Consider the following 21,829-nt stretch of genomic DNA (forward strand, 5'->3'; position numbering starts at 1 on the left):
GCCGGCCCGGGCCGCCGGTGGCCGCGGCCTTGGAGGGCGCCGCTGCCGGCGGCCGCGAGACGACCGAACTCTCGTGCCGTGACAAATGGTGGCTGGCTGTGCGCCGATAGCGGCCTCTGTGTAGCTGTGGCGTGCTTGTCCCAGAGCTGTGTGGTGTGATTCGGACGGTCTCCTGACAAACTGTCCCGCTCGCAGATGTACTGCACGCTAGGGTTAGACGCCAGGGATGCGCCTCCTCATGTGACTAGCGTAGACACCGCGTGTCGTTCGCGGGGTCTACTTCTGTCGACGAGTCTTCAATTTCCTGGTCATTGATGATTCGCATCATTCAGTCACATGCGATTTATATGTGCCACCCGCCAGCCTGGCTTGGGAGCATCTTTTCCCAAAATTGTACCCGCTTCGGACCATGCGATTTATTTTACGTTGAGCACCAGTTTGCGAGAAAATATGCGTTCCCTCGAACCCGACGCCACAAGTACGCCTGTTAGGCCGTCGTTGACTTTACAAGGGTCTCGTAATGTTCAGGGTATTTGTACAAAGAGTGGTTATGGAAGGTCGCATAACATCACTACTCATAATACACTTACAGAACAACGACCGTAAGGCCTGCAAAGTACGATCTGATCTCCCCTCCTTCCTGCTCCCCCAAGCTGAGGCTAAACACGGTCCAAACTGGTGCCGTGCTGCACGCCGAGTGTGTGCCGGCTGTCGCTGAGACGTACAATCCGGCCCGATAGTGCACAGTCGGGCTGGTGCCTGTTGATCAAACGGTGCCACGCCCTGTTTGCCGATGGGACCGGTTTCGGTGGGCGTTCTATAGTTTTTTTTTTCTGAGAGTTATAACGTGTACGTTTGCCATACCCATAGCCATGGGCATGTGGCAGTTCGGTTCTGAGAACGGTGATGGTTGTTCGTTGTTCATACTGCGGTGCTGGATGAAACCACGCGTGATGGAACTGCTCGGTCAAGAGCCTCGAAAATATCGCAGCACGACTTGTGAAGGATAGCGGTACTTGCTGATGGGCAGTGGGTGGAGCTGGGGTCATATCATGAGTGTTACTCCTAAAGAGGGCCCATCAGGAGCTCATGCGGTCAGGCCGGGTCCCTCCACGTATTTCAAACGGGCTCGCTCTTGATGACGTTGCCGTTTCGTGATGACGTTACTTGACAGCCCGACGACGTCGGTGGCTCGGCAGCCACGGTGTTGTACGCTGCGTGGCGCGCCGTGGGCGCCCGTCTGACCCGTGCCTGGCTCGTCTGACGCAGGTACGAGGACTACCCGATCACCGACGTGCTGCAGGCGGTCGGCAGGGCCAACCGCACACGCGACGACCACGACAGCAAGTGCGTGCTGCTCTGCCAGTCGTCGCGCAAGGACTTCTACAAGAAGTTCCTGTACGAACCGATCCCGGTGGAGAGCCACCTGGACCACACGCTGCACGACCACTTCAACGCCGAGATCGTCACCAAGACCATCGAGAACAAGCAGGACGCCGTGGACTACCTCACCTGGACGTTCCTGTACCGGCGCATGGCGCAGAACCCCAACTACTACAACCTGCAGGTGCGCGCGCCCGGCGCCGGCGCCGGCTCGCGCTGGTTGGTCGCCGGGAGGGCGGCAGTGCCTGCTTAGAGATGACGGTCATGCCGGGGCGCGCGCCCCTCGCCGGCGGCCGTCTCATATTTATGCGAATTTACGGCCGGCCGGCCCACCGAGCGCTGCTTCGATCAGGCCTCGTGGTGTCATTACTCGGGGGGACGGAGATGGGAATGGGCCTCTCATGACTCTCGTTCGTCACCATCAGAGCCGCCGGAGGATCCGCCGGAAAATGGCCGTCAACTCGGAATCTGGCGTTCACAAGATTGGTGTTATAGACCCGGGGACATAGCTTTATCGACGCGGAACGTATGACTCCGTCGTTGTCTAAAACGGAAAGACACTGCAAGTCGCGTGTGTCGATGTCTTTGGACCCAGAATGCTCCGCTGAGCTTGTTTCATGTTCACTGAATCTGTTATTTAAGCTGGGCACACTAGCGCGCCGGACTTCATGTCGAGCCTTTCGGCCGGACGGGTCTGCCTGGAGATCTTATCATGACGTACAGTGCGTCTCGCGTCTGGGCACGCAGACCCAGTGCCGTTCGATTACGAGACGTGCACTGACTCGCCTCAGCGGCGGCGGCCCCGCGATGTCGGCGCGCCTCGCCACCGGCTGGCCAGTGTATCACCTCGGACGCTGGCGCGCTCGGGCGCCTCGCGGCTGGGGCTTGGCGCTGAGCGGGCCCGCCGTCCGGCCCTCAGCTGAGGGTCGTCCGGAACCCGCCGGTAACCGTCCGCACCACGTTCGCCGTCGCATCCGCTGACGCTCCGTCCGTCCGTCAGGGAGGGAGGAAGGGAGCGCTGCCCCGCGCCCGGGCCACCCGTAACCGATCAGCGTCGGAGTGAGGAAGGGTGTCGGCCGCCGTCGCAGGCGCTGACGCTCCGTCCGTCCGTCCGTCCGTCCGTCCGTCCGTCCGTCAGGGATGGGGGGGGGGGGGGCGGGAGCGCCACCCCGCGCCCGGGCCGCCCGTAACCGATCAGCGTCGGAGTGGCAAACGGTGTCGGCCGCCGTCGCAGACGCGTCTGAGCCAGCATCGCACCTTGTTGGGATATGCGCGTGTACCGACTTGTACGACCAGGGAGCGACGCGACTGACGTCATGATGCGGACCCAGTACGTGACTCCCGGATGCGTTGTCAAGTGCTCCGATTCAGTGGTCCCTGTCGGCCCGAGTGTTCGGTATGGCCGCATTCAGCACCATTTATATCCTGTGCGTGCTGGTTTTTACATGCTGGCAGTTGATTGAATTGGCTACTGAGGAGATGGCTCGAAGAGATGTCTTTGCCGTCAAGGGTTCCCCAGGAGACGTCTTAGGTCGGAGTAGGTTGTAAAGCGCTCTTTGATTGGTTGAGAACTCTCCCATATGCTGCCAAGGGATCTGTTGCTGGCGCTGCGGACATTTCTTGCATCATTGCCTAATCGATCCGACGTTGTGTCTCCCTCTGTTAAGTATGCACCGTGAGGAGGTGTTCCCTCTCCGTTTGATCGTGCGTTGCCGGGTCGACGGCCGGGCAGCTCGGACCGGCTCCGAGGACGGGGTCTGTCGGTGATCGTCTGGCATGGCCGGGGCGAGCCGGGTGCGTGTCGACCCGGACTTCGCCTGCGCTCTGACAGAGGCCTGCCACGGACGGGCCGACTCTCGTAGTGGTCGCACGGCTGCACCGGGTCAGGCAGGTCCCGGCTGTGGCCCGGCGGGCGGTCGGCTCACGGAAACGCAGGCCCCGCTCCTGGTGGCCGTTCGTGCGTTCGTCGATCTGTCTGGAGTTGACGCGCTCGCCGACGGCGTAGTTGGTGCGGCGCCGGCGCCGGCGCCCGCCGAGCAGCGGCCGCGGGGTGCTCAGCGGCCGCCTGAACAACACGTCCAAAATTGCCTTGAACGCGTCCTCGCTCACCTCACTGGCCGAGCCTCGCGGCGGCGTGGCGAGTTCGAATGCTCCGGACTACCGGCGCGGCCACCGTGAAGAGTTGAAGTGGGCGAGTAGCTTCTGGAGGGCGATGGGCTGTGTTTGCTGGTGACCCCAAACATCCCGAAACCCAGTGATATGTGTCCGCAACATGTCACTTAAGTCCATTATTTTGTTGCGTCGCCATCATTCGCGTTGGGTTGACTGTGACCAATCGCGAGAACATCTTGGCCACGCCTTAAAGACGGTTTGTTTTGCACGTAAACGTCGACAAGACATGCACGTGTCCGCCGCGCCGGGCCGACGTGCCGACGACACGGCGCCACCCGATCTGTGCAGCCCGTTGACACGTGACTGGAGCGGCGCATCTGCTGTCGCCGTCAGACCGGCCCGGACACAGCTTAATCAGGCTAATGCCCGGCCGGCTCTCGGCGATCGCTTCATTACCGGACAGCGACTCGCGCGGCGGTCACCAAGGTCCCCTGGCGTCGAGCTGCGCTCAGCGACCCGGCCCAGGGTCGTCCTCCGAGCGATGGCCAGTGGCGATCTGATGATCTTGGCGAGGTTTCTCCGGCTCGCCCACGGGCCGCATCGCGAGCGACTTGTGCGCCCGTGGGGAATAGCTGCGGTCGTTGTGCGCGACGGGTGCGGCTGGCCGCCCCCCCCCCCCCCTCGACGCCGACGGCGAGCCGGCTCCGAGCAGACGGGTGTCCGCTCCATCGGACGCGTCTGGCGACATTTCCGACGCGTGGTTGGTCCTGCGCACAGCGTCCTGCCTGGCGCGCGGCGGTGGGGACTGGCGGTGGGTTCGATGGGTCAGTGCACAGGGTGGGTGGGTGGGTGATGTGTGGGGCCCACATCCCACCGGAGATGTGTAGGCTGGCAGACCCGCCCGAGCGGTGAGGACATTTTCAGCTTGAGCGACTAGACCCGGCTGGGCCCGACCGTTGCGGTATTTGATGGATTTATATCACCCAACTTATGATCGCAACCACGCGCAGTTGCTGGAAAGGGGACGTCCATAAATGACGCTACGCATTTTTGAGCATTGTGGCAAACCTGATCTCCTTGTTTGAGGGCTGGTCACGCTAGATGAAACGCCCGCTCCCCCGGATTACGCTGTGTAAAGTATAACGTCCGAAAAGTGGTTTGTTGGGCCCATGATTGAGCTAGAGAGGAGATACAAATAACGGGTGCGTTTGTTATGAGAAGATCCCAACGGCATCCAGATTTAAGGTATTCATTTTTTTTTTTAAGATCTTGTAACATCATGTGCAGCCTGTCCCGGGCGTATCATTATGCTTTCCAAAGCCTCTCCTCCTTTGTTTTGCGTTCGTTACACCCCATCCCCCTTTCTCTTCAATACGTGGCGCAATTTTTGGACGGCCCCATCAAATAATCCAATCCATTAGGATTGGGTTGAATTAATTTGAAATTATTTTCATGCAAGTTGTTTCATCAGACCAGGTTTTCCAGGAATGATGCAGTGGGATGGATTCAAGTTTCACCACCACCTCCTCCATTTAATAGGCATGGAAAAGTTAAAATTACGTGGTGCGAAACAGCTACATATCACGTTTGGAACTAAATTTTAAGTTCGACAGCTCGTCGCATTGGCACGAGGTCAGCGCGGGTTAACTCAGAAAGGAGTGAACAGTTGTGTCGGCACATATTCGGGTTGCTGCATGTAGCTGGCCCCACGCATTTGAGCGCAAATATTTGATCCGCCGGTTTGGGGCACCTAATGATTAGCGACCTGTCGCGGCGTTTACAACGACAGCCTGGGAAACTGAAATGATAATGTAATAAATGGTGATACGTATATAGTGAGGTAAATCAACTGCAAAATGTCGGCCAATGCGTCACTTTAAAACGTCATAACCAGCAGAACGACGCCCAGTCTATGGGGCTATCATAATCGAGCGGGAGGCAGACATTGCCATTTTTAGACCCGCTCTGGGATGTAACTTCCTGAGCCGATATAGACCAAGTCATACAAATTGCACAGACATTTAAGGCCGATGCACTGAGCCACTTAACCCCGGCTGTGGGGCCGCGGACAGCCAGTTTTCGGGCTATGCTGCTCGCGATTGAACATGCCCGTCTGCCTTGATACGCATAATGGCCTGTTGATGTATTTGGGCTATGTTGTTCGCGATTGAACATGCCCGTCTGCCTCGACACGCATATTGGCCTGGTGATGTATTTGGGATAGACGCGATTGGAGTCTAACGACGTCTGAAGGCGATGTGGCGAGATCATTTGACGTCCGAACGCGCCCGGTGTGCCAGTGCCTTCCCTCGCGCCTGTCTTGCTGCGTGATGAGTTGGTTGGATAAGTCAGATGCTGGAGAGAAAAGGGCGCGGTGAGATGGGGCGAAGAGAAACGGCGGGCGTCGAGAGGTAGAGATGCTGTGATGTGGTGGGAGGGCTTTGTAAGGATGTTGATACTCGAGCAGTCCGAGTCTCGTTTGGCCACGTTTGACACCTCTGTCAGCAACGTGGGTTTTAGGTAAATTGCAAATCAAACAACGCAACGGGTGATGCGTTGTTGGTTTTGCCTTGAGAAACGAACGTGTTTCCCATAGGCTTTCGATTCCAGCTTCGCTCATCATTGCCTTGATAGGACCCATTGGTGTTTCGGAAGTCGTCTGACCGCATACTGCCCTGGCGTGGGAGTTATCACTAATATCACGACAATACACTGTTCGTCTATGTTATCACCTCGCCCGTGCCGCGCCAAGTCGGGTGTCTGACTTATTGTAGAGACGAATGACGCTGTAGTCATTGTACATTCACATACGTGCATGCTGAAAGGTTCGTTTTGTGGTGTTCCAGTGTAAGGTTTGAATCATATTTACGGATGGGACCTGGTGTTATTTGTGGACGATTAGCTTGTGTATGTTTTGTGAAGTCCCGCCGAATTCTTAGAGTACGTGGAAAGCTAGCATATATGATGTATGCATTTTTTCATGCCAGTAAGGTCACGTGTGGTTTGACTCCTAAAGAAGTGAGGCCTGCAGCCGTGCATTTTTTTTTAACTGGTCGTCGATTTTTGCTCTCTGAAACACTCACCAATGGGCGCAGTTTTCGCCGGTGGCAACGAAGCGGCCACTGAATCTAAATTGTTATGCTGGCTTTTTGATTAAAACTATACGTTCGGGTCGGTGATGTGTGGTTGCATGACAGTGTTTACGTAGGTGAGTAAACGTTATCGTGAGATTTGAGGGACGGAAGGAACAACCCTAAGACGCAATGCTTGATAGCAATATGCTCAGTCATGCATAGTCAGAAAACTCATTTTCTGTGTATAAATGTCAACAGTGCTGGACCACTTAAACGATGACCTGACCTGTCCCGACCTCTTGTGCAGGGCGTAACACACCGACACCTGTCGGATCACCTGTCAGAGGTGGTGGAGAAGACGCTGTCCGACCTGGAGCAGAGCAAGTGCATCACCGTGGAGGACGAGATGGACTGCTCGCCGCTGAACCTGGGCATGATCGCCGCCTACTACTACATCAACTACACCACCATCGAGCTGTTCTCCATGTCGCTCAACGCCAAGACGAAGATCCGCGGCCTGATGGAGATCATCGCGTCGGCGGCCGAGTACGCGGAGCTGCCGATCCGGCACGGGGAGGACAGCCTGCTGGCCAGCCTGCACCAGCGGCTGCCCAACAAACTGCAGAAGCCTAGGTGAGTCTCACAAACCCACGCCGCGCACGTCGCACGTCGTCCGCCGCACGCCATACCACATACGCCATACGCCAGATGTATATGCCGTACGCCATACGTCGTACGTCGTACATCATTCGGCATACGCTATGCGCGGTGCACTACTATACTACGCTGCACAAAGCAAAGTGCGGCTCTAGCGGGGGGACAGCGTGTCCTCCACGCTGTGTCCTCCTCTGACCTCTACGTCCGTGGCCTCTGCCGCACGTCGGCGTGTGCGACGTCTTCAGCTCGGTCCGGCTGCTCGGCCTCCGGCCGCGCTGTGTCGTGTCGGGCTGTGCCGTCGCTGTCGCCGTGCTGTGCCGTCACCGTTGCCATGCTGTGCCGCCGCTGTCGAGCGCCGGTGAAGCCGCGGCGCCACTGCGCCGACTGCCAGTCGCCTCGGCCACATCGCAGAATGGCCGCAGATCAGGAGATCTGTTCAGATACGTATGGCGGTTAGGCCGGAGATGAGGATATCTCCTGCTCAGATGCGGCCCCGGCTGTACGGCAGCGCCGTCAGCGCCGCACTCAGTGCTGGAAGTTATACCGGACGCCGGCCGAAACTGTTCCGCCGTGGCCGACGCACATACGGCGTGGTACGCATTTGAAGTCAGAGGTAATAATGTGTTTTGTTGGAAGCGTTTGCCAGCGCACAGCTCGTTTCGAATGGGGCGCCAGATGTGCGGCGGGCAAGTTTCTCGCTGCCGGCTCGTAGTTCGCTGCCAGCGGCCGTCTCGCGGGTCCAGCGTGTGGCGCACTGTGAATGCGACAGGCACGGTCGGCGGCCTCCGTGCCAGGGGTGCGCGGCCTGAACTCAGGAGGGGGTGGGGCGGTGACGTCAGCGCGCCGGGTCCGGTGTCGGGCCGGGCGGGAGATATCCGCGTTGTGTCGGGGAGATAGCCGCGTACGCGTCACGCCGGCTGTCATATAGCAGCCAGAGGCGAGTTATCTGTCCCTCGTAGAAAACGATCCAGTTACCGGATACGCAGCATAAATGTGCGAGCGAAACGCCATGAGATAGCGTCGCATTTGGCCGAATCTAGCAAGGTGTGCGTGTGAAGTCGCGTTGGCCATCACATATGTGCATGATATGATATGTATGATATATATATATATATATATATATATATATAATATATATGTATATATGTATGTATGATATGTGCATGATATGGATATGACATGTAAAATGTTTTAACGGTAGAATTCGTTTGGTATCGATGTACACAGCATTGTGGCAGCACTGACCATCTAACGGTGGTGCTTTGGGTCGGCCATGGGCCCGTAGGGAGTACCGGCCGGGTGGTCTCGTCCTGTGCGGGCACTGTCGCCCAACGTGGGCAGAGTGTAGACCCTCCGAACAAATTCCGGTAACTAGTGGTGGGACCATGAAGGGAATCTAGGCAGTTGCAGATTGTAGGATTACAAGCAAGTGCACAGAAGAATGTGTGAGTAGCAGAACAGCAAAATTTGAATCTAAAAGGTCATGGTGTCCTGCCGTGGTAAAAGTCTAAATGTAGCCAGAGTTTAACCCTTTGAAAATCTCCGGCGTTTTGTGGCCTGCCGCGTTCCACATAGGTGGATTAGCGGCGCGGTGTGCGCGCGACATTTGGTAGCGTTCCTTTTGTTCGACCTGTCGGGTCGGGCCAGACCAAGTGGGAGTCGCTGTTTCGCCGTCCCTTCGTAGTCTCACATATAGCCGCATAGTGAAGCCGATGCAGTTCAGAGCATGCCACCATTTACTTTCAAGTAGTAGTGTGAGGTTATCTAGGGTGATTCCGCGACCTTCCTTGTCGGTCACCGTGAATGATCCAACATTTAGGATTGTCTTTGATGATGATATTGATTCTTTGAGCGGTGTGTAGGACAATTTCGATGATCTGGCCCGGCGTGACCTTGATTTTGCATGACCTGTACGTCACCATTAACACTGCAGTCACCGCTTCATGGCTTAACGGGTTTTAAGACTTCTGTGAGGTCAGTTCGAAAATTCTACTTGGCCTCCCAACGTGACCTGGACGTCGACTGATGTTGCAAAGGAAGATGTGGATTTTGGTCTAGTCTGATCAGTAGCAGCGCTTACGTACACAGTGTGTTACCCAAGCACGTGCTTGAACAGAATCTGTTGCCATAAACATGCTGCGGTATAATTGTGAGTCGCATTTCGTAGCCACTGCGTGACGTCGCAATTAATGCCATATATGATAAATGGTGTGCAGCCAGACGTCTGAACGGAATACAGCACAGATTAATCGCTTTGAAACTGAGCAAGGAGGCCGCTTTATAGCCCTGAGTACGGCTTGAATTATGACGTGCTTATGTCGATAACTCTGTGTACTTCTAAGCGATATGCTTAGCTCAGAGCCGTATATGGAAGGGGAAGCTGATTCGTTAAATATAAGTTGTTTTGAAATAGTGAGAATGTGAAACTCGTTGAGCCTGTCTTTCTGTGGGAATCATACTGATTGTCCTGTTTGTCCCGCGTTTTGAGATAGCTAACGTTAAAAGCTCACGTCTTTAATCGTGACAAGTCCCAGACGCCAGTTTCACGCAACCCGTCGAGACGAGTGCTTCCTACGTCAACCACAGGTTGCTGGAGGGATATTTTTGGGTGATGCATGTTAGGAGAAGTCACTTCTTCGGTACGAACGTTCTGTCCGCGTCTCTATCACTACGCCCGGCCGATGCTCGACTGAATTGTGGCGTAACTCTACGCACATCTTGGCCGGCCACATCTTGGTGAGGTGTGATGTATGTGACCGTCCAGACGCAGATCCGGAAATCATAAGATTGCTTGACGTACTCGGCTGTAAGCGTGAGCTATGCTGAGCGATTTAGGCAGCAAGATAATCTTACTGACAGAGGTTATCGATTGCTTCCAGTAATGAAATTCACGCAGGTGACATTATATACGCCAATAGCCAAATTCTTGTGCATAGACGACATTAGGCAATTAGATTGTGGTCGACTGGAACAGACATTTCTTCACTGTACGGCCGGCGAGAAATAAGGTTATGGTTGTCTTCTCTCCTCCTCTCTGCTCTTCTCTTCTCTTCTCTTCTCTTCTCACCGCGCTGGCGCCATGTACAGCGACAGTAGTAATACGTCAGAGGCCGAAATAGTCCAAACCCTTATGGTGTCGGGCAACGCAGACAGGAGGTAAAAGTTGGCACTTCAGTATTTTTGGCGTCTGCCAAACCAGACGTAGCAGGGGCGGCGTCGGGGAATGAACAAGTGGGCGGTATGCATTCATCTCGCACTGATTCGGGTGCATCAGCACGTTTTGACAGAAGAACTCCATGGGCAACGAGATGAACCCCTTATCTTTGTGGTATTCCTACATCTGGCTAAGAAGATGTTGTTTTACGAGCCTTATGAACAAGGTTATTAATCACCGTGGCTTTGCTTGCCCTGAAATAATACGTCTTAATAGCTTGCACTGCCCCTTTTTAGAGCATACCTGAGTAATCTATGACTAAGCCCTTTAATCCTTTAATATTCATATAATTCTTATGTCTGGTTGTGCGTAGCATTTTTGATCATCTCAAAGCAGAGTGAGCTGAGAGAGTGAACAGCCCAAGCCAGACGTGAAATTAATTGCTGCAATGCTGTGGTTAATTGCCGAAGTCTAATTCCCTAATTGCCCTTGGCAGTTGGCAGACGCGCGCCTAATTATATATCCCTGCATCCACCGCTGGCACAAAACGGCTTTGTGTATCGCATAATGCTCTACATGGGCTCTTGCGTCCACTTTCATCTGGCGTGCTCCTAAAATCTGACGCACGTGTCATGCCGGAAAAATCCGTGTGTGCTCCAGTGTGTCGTGTTATGAGTGCTCCGGTGGCAAAATTCGAGCGCTTTTATATGTCAAATGGTAGCTCACGCTCCGCCGGTCGGTTTGAGCTCTTCAACGACAAAATCGACACGGTGATCTCGAGATGCCTGAGGGCAACTCGCTCCCCGCATTAAGTTTTCGCGCAGGCGACCAAATTTAGGCGCTTTTAATGTCAAATGGAATTTCACGCTCCGCCGGCTGGTTTCATGTCTTCAGCGGCAAAGTCGACATGGTGATCTGTAGATGTCCGGGGCCAATTTGCTCCTCGCATTGAATTAACGCGAACTCACCTGTGCGAAAATGGGGCGAGACAGTGGTGCCTTTGACATCAGATCACCGTGGCTGCCGGCCGCGTGGTGCCGCGCTTGCTCCGTGCAGCGGAGTCCCCGGCACGCCCGGGGCACTCCGGGCACGACATCACGACAAATCTGCAAGTCGGATACGGTACCAAATCCTATTATGACGGCGCGGCGCGTCGATGCTCGACGGCGTGTCAGCAATCTCGTGGGGATGCGTGCGAGGCGCGCCGCCCCGGCTCGTCGCACATGCGGTCGATGGTGACGCGGCCGGCGCCGACAGCACCCACCCTGGCCGCCGGCGCCATCACACCCGCAAATGGGCGACTTTTGGGACAGAGTATCGCTGAAGTGCTGTTTGGTGCTGCGCAGGAGGACTGTGCAGTGTTGGCTTGACGGCATGGTCGAGATCACATCGCGGAGGTGCTGTGTATGCTGGCAGTGGCCGTTCCGCTCCCCCAGAAAAATGTCGGGAATAATTTCTGTGCGCTCCTGTTATTTCCATCACAAAACCGAGTGTGTGTTATGACGCGACGCTGTGAACTTTACGCCACTACCGTTTTCGCCCGGAGTTTGAACAGATGAGAGAGGGACTACAAGGAACGCACCAGAATAGAACCAGACAGAACTGTTAACTAGACCACCACAAGTGGGGCGGTGTTGGGGACCCCTGTCGAAGAGCGCCGCTGGCTAATTGACAGTGTTGTCAAGGAAAAGGGGGTATCATAATGAACGCAACGAACCGGTCGAGCGGCATGAAGTTCTGAGCGCTGTGCTGGGACGTGACTATCGTTTGGGGTTATCCAGAGCGAGCACTTGTTTCGAAATATCCGATGTTCGAGAACGTGTTGTATACGCATCGTGGAAGTTCGACTTGGCTCCGTTTTAGCGGATTATTGCGCTACAAAGTTGCCGCACAGGCTGCCATAGCCACATGCTCAAGACAGCGTGTGGTGGTCCGCTTACCAGACCAAATGATGTCTTGAACCGGCCGCCTCGCTGCCCGGCCGTAGGAGAGCGTTGAAGCCTGCTCACTCAAATTGCCAAACGTTCCTCTCAGGCGATCCATTAATGCGCCGGTCGGCGCGGGAGCTGGGCGCTGCAGACCGAGCGCTAATGGCCCGCACAGGCCCTGCAGACGGCATCCGAAATGGAAAATCGCAGGTGATGCTGGCGCCTGATGGAACACTGTCCAGGCTGAATGGTTGGCTGAGCAGCGTTCGCAGCGGTCGTGTCCTTCCTCTCGAATCGACGCGTTTGGCGGCCGACAAACTTATCCGCGGACGGAATGTCTCGCGCGGTGGCACAAAAGCCTCTGGGGACAAACTTTATCTAGTCCAGTGTCCCTCACAGGTCCGGAATTCAGACTGGACGGATTCTGTGGCCACACAAGGCCTATTGTGTTGTGCTCAGACTGCCGCTGGGGCCAGAGAGCTGTCGCCGACCGCTGAGGACAAAGCTTCAAAAGCGCCGGCCCGCTGAGACGACCGGGCCCTCTCGACGGAGACCGGACCGGCCTCGGAGCCGACCGGGCTCGCTCGACTGAGACCGGACCGACCTCGGAGCCGACCGGGCTCGCTCGACGGAGACCGGACCGGCCTCGGAGCCGACCGGGCTCGCTCGACGGAGACCGGACCGGCCTCGGAGCCGACCGGGCTCGCTCGACAGAGACGGGACCGGCCTCGGAGCCGACCGGGCTCGCCCGACAGACCGGACCGGCCTCGGAGCCGCCCTCGGCCGCCCCGACCGATCCGGCTGACACTGCCGGCCTCGGCGCCGACCGGGCTTCTGGCCGAGGCCTGACCGGCTCGGCGCCGCCCTCGGCTGCCTCGGCCGACCTGGCTGACACGACCAGCCGCGGAGCGGCGGGTGGCGCCACCGAGACGCTTCCGGCCATGAATTTAGATTGTTGCTCGGAGGGGTCACGCGATGCGGCGCGGCCGCCCGTCACCGTCGCCAACGCCGACTAATTATTGATGGCGGGAGGGAACATCTGGGTGTTGTGCGCTCAAAAGCATTCCCCGGCGCGAACACCTGTAAAATGCCTCCCCAACTGCCCTTCAGCTCGGTGGCGCCGGCGAGCATGATGCGGCCGCTCGATGCCGACCTGTGTGTGCGATGGCTCTTCATTACAGCACATAGCGTCCCGTCGCCGATCGGAATCCGTCGTCGCCCTGGGCTCTCCCCAGCCGTGCTTGACCCCGACGCCGTCCGGTCCACCGGTCATTGGCGGGAGAGGGAGGGGGAGTTCCCGTCGCCGGTTGGCCGCCGGACGGCACCGCCACCGCCACCGCCACCGCCACCGCCACCGCTCACCGGCCGCCTCTCGCCGCCACAGGTACAACGACCCACACACGAAGACCAACCTGCTTGTGCAGGCGCACTGCAGCCGGATGCAGCTGTCGGCAGAGCTGCAGCAGGACACGGAGCTGATCCTGCAGCGGGTGGTGCGCCTGATCCAGGCCTGTGTCGACGTGCTCTCCTCTAACGGCTGGCTCTCGCCGGCGCTCGCCTCCATGGAGCTGGCGCAGGTCAGGGGCCGGGCGGGGCAGCCGCGGCCGGACCGGCACGCGGGCCGGACCGAGCCGAGCCGAGGCGGGCTGCCGTGAGGGTATTTGGCGGCAGGACGCCGGTCACAGAGCGCGGGGAAGGCCGTGAATGCTGTAAGCCTTGGTGGGTGGGAGCCTTTTCATGGATTGTAGTTGTTGACTGATGCAGGTTGTGTGTGAGTGGTCTGTAATGTATTTGTGCGATCACCGGCACACGAAAGCGTGTCAGGCGGCTCTGTCTCCCGGCGATTAAGTATCCGTCCCCCTTCAGATGTGCACGCAGGCGATGTGGTCCAAGGACAGCTACCTGAAGCAGCTGCCGCACTTCACACCCGAGATCATCAAACGCTGCGAAGAGAAGGTGAGGACAGCGACGGCGCGCGAGCACACGCGCCCCCCGACCCCCGCAGAGCCGGTTGCCGCTCGTTCGGGGAGGCGCACCAGCGCGATGGGGTGTCGTGTGGGGTTTAAACGGGTGGCGTGCTGGATCACAAGTAGTGGAGTGGCGCGAGGTAGCTGAATTGCAATAACGCCGACGTGGGCCGGTGAGCTGCAAGTTTCGTTGATTCTCAACTTTTATTTCACCAGACGCATGGTATTGGCCGTCTACTGAAATGCTTGGAGTATTGCAGTAGCAAAGAAACGCACAAAGCATTTTGTGTGAAGCTCCGCCATATTTTTGAATTGATGACTTTTGTATGAAGGGATATAGAATGCGCCCTGACTAACACAGCTAGACAGCGGAACCGTTAAGTAATCCTTAGTAAAGTGCTCGTGGAAATATTATCTAACGGAGGTTGGTTTCTGAGACTGAAACGTCAGTCAAGTGAGCCATTGCATAAGCTGCTGGCTCCAGTATGCCTGGTTTGATGAAATATGGTCCCCGTTTGCATAATTCTCTCTGTCTCTCTCTGTCTCTCTCTGTCTCTCTCTGTCTGTCTCTGTCTCTGTCTCTGTCTCTGTCTCTGTCTCTGTCTCTGTCTCTGTCTCTGTCTCTGTCTCTGTCTCTGTCTGTCTGTCTGTCTGTCTGTCTGTCTGTCTGTCTGTCTGTCTGTCTGTCTGTCTGTCTGTCTGTCTCTGTCTGTCTGTCTGTTCTGTCTGTCTGTCTGTCTGTCTGTCCTGTCTGTCTGTCTGTCTGTCTGTTCTGTCTGTCTGTCTGTCTGTCTGTCTGTCTGTCTGTCTCTCTCTCTCTGTCTCTGTCTCTGTCTCTGTCTCTGTCTCTGTCTCTGTCTCTGTCTCTCTCGTCTCTGTCTCTGTCCTGTCTCTGTCCTCTTGTCTCTGTCTCTGTCTCTGTCTCTGTCCTGTCCTCTGTCTCGTCTCTGTCTCTGTCTCTGTCTCTGTCTCTGTCTCTGTCTCTCTGTCTCTGTCTCTGTCTCTGTCCTCTGTCTCTGTCTCTGTCTCTGTCTCTGTCTCTGTCTCTGTCTCTGTCTCTGTCTCTGTCTCTGTCTCTGTCTCTGTCTCTGTCTCTGTCCTCTGTCTCTGTCTCTGCTCTGTCTCTGTCTCTGTCTCTGTCTCTGTCTCTGTCTCTGTCTCTGTCTCTCGTCTCTGTCTCTGTCTCTGTCTCTGTCTCTGTCTCTTGTCTCTGTCTCTGTCTCTGTCTCTGTCTCTGTCTCTGTCTCTGTCTCTGTCTCTGTCTCTGTCTCTGTCTCTGTTCTGTCTCTGTCTCTGTCTCTGTCTCTGTCTCTGTCTCTGTCTCTGTCTCTGTCTCGTCTCTGTCTCTGTTCTCTGTCTCTGTTCTCTGTCTCTGTCTCTGTCTCTCTCTCTCTCTCTCTCTCTCTCTCTCTCTCTCTCTCTCTCTCTCTCTCTCTCTCTCTCTCTCTCTCTCTCTCTCTCTCTCTCTCTCTCTCTCTCCGTCTCGCTCTCTCGCTTTCGCTCTCCTCTCTCACTTCAGCTCCCGTTGCGGGATATATCCCATTTTATTTGGAACTCCCCTCCAGCCATGCTCACGGTGCGAAAGCCTCGCAATCATCTAACTCCAGCCAGGGAATATTGCACGCGTGGCTCACTCTCGTGCTCTCACTCTGCTTTAATCACTATGTGCTGGTACTCACTAGCTCATGTGCGCTCGCAGAATGCGAATGCTCCGCGGTTGAGTGACTTCAGTGGCCCCGACGTGCTACCTGCGACGGCGGGTGGCGTGGCGCCGCGCATGCGCGAGAGCCCCCGTAATTTCGTTTGATGTCGTGACAGCAGTGAGCTAATACATTGCCCGTGGCAGCAGGATGATCGGCGGGCTGGCTGTGCGCGCAATAGACGGGGAGCTCCCAGTTAGGCACAGTACCAGCATCAGACAAAATTAATCTCGGATTTCCTCCTCTTCTCGGAATTCCTCTTGGACTAAACGCGACAGCGTGCGCTGAGGCGAACGATTTGTCATTAGATATGACCGGTGCAATAAAAAATGTACGTTCTTTATTACGCAGCTGTCCAGTGCTGCCATATCCAAAAGAGCGTCACGCGCTGGGTGTGCACACGTGTTGGACGGTGTGGCCTGCAGACAGTTGTGGCTACGTAGCTGCCAAAGATACCTTCAACCCATTCCGTGCCACTTGAACCGCCAATTCCAGTGCCACTTCATCACAGGAACCCGCAGATGTCGGAAAATTGTTCTCAAAACTTGGATGCTCTGAACTGGAGACGTAACTTTTCCACCCACCAACATCTCATTCGCAAAAACCCGCGAAATTTGGTCGGTTTGTGGGTCAAATTTAACGGACTTCTACAGTTCGCAATGTTAAAAAATTATGAATATTGGTATTTATCAAGTGAAGCCATCTAAAGTTGGATTATGCTGCCGAACATGATGCGGTTTTGCAAAAATAATATCTTGATTTTCATAGCAAGTGCTTCAGTGACAGAAATCCCATGGCACACTTGACACATCAGCAAACCAGGTTGCAAAAATTTAACAACATTAAGCAAACATCTCACTGAGAAAGAAACTCAAGAATACCATCTCAAATTTTCAGAGGTTGGCCTGATTTCGTGGAGGTGTAGTTGTGTGGGTCATTGATGTAAACACGGCCACATCATGCGCTTGGCTGCTATTGTGAGGGTGGGGTGGTGAATGGACTGGTCATGCTTTCTTGTGTTGTATACAAGCCATATCTCATCAGTATCATGGTTAGTAAAATGAAAGGGAAGCTGTGTGTCTTCCGCTGCTGTAGCTTCGCTCACTTGTCAATACAGTCCGCAGTTACTGGCGTGGCCAACGCGCAACAATTATCGAAATGATGGATGGAATAACTGTGCGGACCGCCGTTCTCGTCTGGCGTGTTAGCCCGCGCCTGACCAGGGGTCAGGGAAGCGCGCCTGGCCAGGGGAGTTTCTGACTTCCCTGGGATCTCCAACTTCTGGACGTCATACGAGAAAACTGAAGATGCGGTTGTGAGGGTCTCGTTAAATGATATAGAAAACACACCAGTTTTTTATCTTCGGTTAAATATGAGGTCACCAGAGGTCATGAAAGAAAAAATGATCGATGTGATAGATGTAGTTGAGTTGTGTTTAGGCGTCAAGACGGATACTGAGGGCACAGAAGTAAGCGTTAAGACTTTGGGGAGTCCATTCCGACCATTTTTACCCTCCCACAAGGATCAGGTCAGGTCATTATTCAAAAATGGTCAACGATAGGCCTACAAGAACGCTACTTTTTTCTTTTACAATATGCTTCTGACTAAGCTTGTTTTATGAGGTGCAGCTGTGGGAGAAGAGCATCCCAGGCGCAAAAAATACCAAAATACCTTTTTAGGCGGACCTAGAGGTCAGTTGAAGTCAACTTAGGTCAAATTCATAAACTCTGAATGAAAAAACGTGAAATGTTGCCGGGTCTAAGTGACCACTGCAGTGCTTTTTCGGTGGTCAGAAATAGTGTCTTGTGCATCTGGAGGTGCCCGAGATCGCATAGCTCTTACATTGTACAGTCCCCTCCACGCTTGGCAGTGTATTCGCAACGAACTGAGAACAGGCACGTTGCCACCTAAATTTGTACATGTCATCAGCCTGACAAACCCGGCGTAGAGGTGGCTACACGCATCTCACTCGTTCATCTAACCTCTCCGCTCCTGACAACATTGGCCATTGACCTTGATGACCTCTTGGTCTTTCTTGCCTTCACGTGACAAACCATGACCTCACTATGCATTAGATTGATATAATTTTTTTATTGAAATATTCGAATTTTGCACCCAAAATTGCCCTATAGCATTGCCTACTTTGAGCTCAGCATGCGTTTTACAGAAGGCGCCCATAGAGGTAGGTGGTGACTTAGGCCAACTTCATTTGCTCTGTGGTCGTACACTGGTTGTGCATGCGAGTTAGTACCCCTTTTCTCCTATACAAGGAACAAAACTACACAAAAGTGCGTAAACATTTGCATTTGGTACGAAAAATGGCAAAAATCGACCCACCTCAGGTCACTGACCGTGCTTTAGAAAATCTGAGACACAAACTGTAGGTACTATCATGCTCTATTTCTGTAGCAAGTGTGAGCAGTGACAAACAACGCACAAAAAGTTATGCGTGGTCAAAGTTGTTTAGAAGCTGACCTCTGACCTGACCTAGGGCACTGACTTCGGCAGATCAAAACTTTGAATGTGCACAAAAAATGCCAAATTGGTGCATTAATAGGCACTGAAAATTTGGAAGTGCTGCGAGCGTCTGCTTTTGAGTTGTGCTCGACAAACCGTAGGCGGGTAAGTCGACTTCCCCTGGCTGGGCGCGGACTAGTTACATATTTTGGCCAATGAACCTTCCAGCTGTCGTCAGGCGTTATGGAGTGCTGAGAAGGACTTGATGTAGCCCACGGTGGGACTCATTGTTCGGACTACCGTTCTCGTCTGGAGCGTACTTGCGTAACGTTTCGTCCAGTTCACTCGACAGCCTTCGCCAGGTGTAGAGTGCGGATGACTGAATGGCGTTTGGCTGTCAGCCATGCATGCGTCACAACCCGAATTATCTCTGTGGAGTGGCTGGTATTCGAACCAGAATCCTGATCACGAGTCCAGTGCTCTACGAACTGAGCGAACCAGAAGGGACAGCTTCCGGTTAGCTCCCGGCGTTCTTCGCGGACAGCTCAGTCGGTAGATAGCCGGCGGACAGCTCAGTCGTTAGATAGCCGAGTTGGTTGAAGCGTCTGCATTCGTGCCCCGTGGCGGTTGTGCGATGGTCTCGGCTTAAGCGCTCACTATCTGCCCCCGACTGGGATGGCCTGCGGCCGGCGGCAGCCGCCGCGCTAAAGGTCATGTGGACGTCAGAGGGCAGAAGCGTGCCGAACCTAACCAAAGCCGAACCTGACCGGATCTAGAACCCAACTAGAACCAGGAGCCTAGAACGTAACGTGCCGAGCCTATTGTCGCAAGTTAATCTTTTGTCACAAAATTCTGCCGTAGACGCGGATCGCCAAGGTCTGATGGTGAGATCAGGGCTTGCGCTACAAACACTGCTTGGTGTTCGCGCTGATCCCAGAAATCCGTCCAATCTAAGTTGGGGCTAAGTTTATATAACATGAAATGAAATGGAAAATCCAAGGTGTTGTGACCAGGATCTGCCCAGAAAACTGTTTTGGTTCTGGATGCATTCTGGTTTCATCAGCCTAATTTCGTGGAAAGTTTTTTTCTATTTGGCGTATCTCAACAGCCTGGCAACGCTTTTGTTACGCTTTGAAACGCTTTTAGTGTTGATTTTGTGCTCCTGGTTGTGCCTTTCCTTGCTTTATGGTTCGCAGATTTTCTTGTTCGCTGCAGATAATTCGTTGTGTTATTGTACAAGACGCGAGGTATTAAACAGAGGCGCGTTGTTTTCAAGCAATTTACGTGGTGTGCTGCTCTCGTGATTGCGGCATCATGCTGAGGTATTGCTCTCGTGCATGATGTGGTGGTAGTCCAGCAACTACGTTTCTGTTGTGTCAGTGTTCCGCTTCCGTCCACCAGTGCTATTCCTCTCGGTCTTGGGTTGTCAGCTATCTCGTGACGCTTGTTAATGCATTACTCGCATTTTGTTTTCAAACATCCGCTGAGCCAGGTGACGTATGTCACCGTCAAGCGGCATTTTTAAGACGACGAAAACTATAAGAGGCAGCGCGTGTGAACTTGTGATGGCTAGTGATACGCTCATCGCGCATGTTTTTTTCAGAAACGAAATGGTTCCAGGTTTTGCCGGGTGACTGAACAATGGCGCCGTTGGATGTGGCTTGCGGAGCCTTTTTTACAAGAATTGGGGGGAGGGGGACTGCCTGCCACACAGCACTCTCCAATGGCATGAGGGGAAGGAAATTGACCTCGCCCAGCTTTGGCTAAGATGAAACCACCTCGCCTGTCCGTCCGTGAATATTATTTCATAGCGAAAAGTCAGAAGATCCGGCCCATGGCGCCTGGTGCAAGGCCAGCCGGATGTGGTTCCCCGTCATCTCTCTTTATCAACCGCCTCCACATCGGCCTCTGCATCGACACGGCCGCGCGCCCCCGTACCTGTGTGGTCAGCGGCAGTCTGTCGTCGCGCGCGGGGGGGCGGTTCGGCCCGCCGGGACTGACGCGGGTGATTAGGTGCCTGATCGGAGCCGGCCGGATTGCGCCGCCTGGCAGTAGCGGCGGGCGCGGCCGCAACTCCCCCGGGCGCGTCGTCGGCGACCACGGAGCGCGGCGGGGGCGGAAGGGAGCCGTCACTGGGGCGTCAGGGTCGGGCCCACAGGCGGAGCCGGGGTTCGCAGCTCCCCCGGGCGCGTCGTCGGCGGCCACGGAGCGCGGCGGGGACGGAAGGGAGCCGTCACTGGGGCATCAGGGTCGGGCCCACAGGCGGAGCCGGCTCGTTCCGGTGCAGGCGTGGGTGGAGGGGGGCTGCAGGGCTCGCGGCGGGAAGACACGGCGCGTTATAAGCAAGCGGGAGGGCATTGCTTTTGCATGGAACGGGGGTGTCGGACCTGTGCTTGGCTTCTGGAGGCAGGGGTCGTCGATAGGTGCTGACCCAGGTTGTCGGGTCTGTCTGGACCTGTGCTCGGCTCCTGGAGGCAGGGATCGTCGGTAGGGTCTGACATAGGTGTCGGACCTGTGCTTGGCTTCTGGAGGCAGGGGTCTTCGGTAGGTGCTGACTCAGGTGTCGGGTCTGCCGTGACCTGTGCTCGGCTCTTGGAGGCAGGGGTCGTCGGTAGGTGCTGATCCAGGTGTCGGGTCTGTCGTGACCTGTGCTCGAGTCCTGGAGGCAGGGGTCGTCGGTAGGTGCTGACCCAGGTGTCGGGTCTGCCGGCGTGGTGGGATTGGATCCATCGCCCGGGCGGCGTGATGGAGGGGATAGGGGGGGGGGGGGGGGTCTGACCCGTCGGCGGCTGCTGAGTTTCGGAGGCCTGTCGCGATTTGGCGCTGACCCGCCTTTCCGACACCGGCAGGAGGTGACCACCGTGTTCGACATCATGGAGCTGGAGGACGAGGATCGCAACAAACTGCTGCAGCTGGACGACAAGCAGATGGCCGACGTGGCCCGCTTCCTGCAACAGGTCAGCGGGCACACGCGGCCGAGCCGGAACCGCGTTGAGCCCCCCCTCACGCCGGCCCGAGCTGGTGCGCGGCGCTTCCGCCGTCAGCGTCCCCTCCACGCGTCACCCTCGCGTTCGGAGCGGGCCGCCGCCTGCCGGACGGCGACACGTGACTCGCGCGGTGCGGTGTCGAAAGCAGCCGCATGTTGGGGTCAGTCAGGCCGCGCTGAGAGACGAGCGCCCGCGCCGCCGCCGCCGCCGCCGCCGGCCCCAGGCGCGGCGCTGCGCGGCGCGCGGCCCTAGGTGAGCACGGCTGATGGCGGGCAATTAGTGCCGCTCGGAGCTGATTTACGAGGCAGCCGGGCGCGCGCGCCGTCGGCGGCACCGCGCCCTGCGCTGACAGCCGGATGGCCTGCGTGATCGGCTGCAAAATAACAACGTGCAATTATTGGACGGGGTTA

At 55.7% G+C, this 21,829-nt stretch overlaps 1 protein-coding gene across 1 annotated transcript in view; it reads left to right on the plus strand.

Moving 5' to 3' along the window:
• Window positions 1–21,389, plus strand: part of LOC119097774 (putative U5 small nuclear ribonucleoprotein 200 kDa helicase) — a gene marked incomplete at its 3' end in the record, with an annotated part of 64,056 nt that extends 42,667 nt beyond the window's left edge. Inside the window, 5 exon segments of the mRNA XM_037220746.1 lie at window positions 1,270–1,567; window positions 6,877–7,202; window positions 13,693–13,885; window positions 14,175–14,264; window positions 21,282–21,389. Of these exon segments, the coding sequence (XP_037076641.1) occupies window positions 1,270–1,567; window positions 6,877–7,202; window positions 13,693–13,885; window positions 14,175–14,264; window positions 21,282–21,389 (1,015 nt within the window).
• Between the last annotated feature and the right edge of the window lie 440 nt (window positions 21,390–21,829).

Source organism: Pollicipes pollicipes, unplaced genomic scaffold (assembly GCF_011947565.3).
Source record: "Pollicipes pollicipes isolate AB1234 unplaced genomic scaffold, Ppol_2.1 Scaffold_4339;HRSCAF=5111_pilon_pilon_pilon, whole genome shotgun sequence".
Lineage (NCBI taxonomy): Eukaryota > Metazoa > Arthropoda > Thecostraca > Pollicipedomorpha > Pollicipedidae > Pollicipes > Pollicipes pollicipes.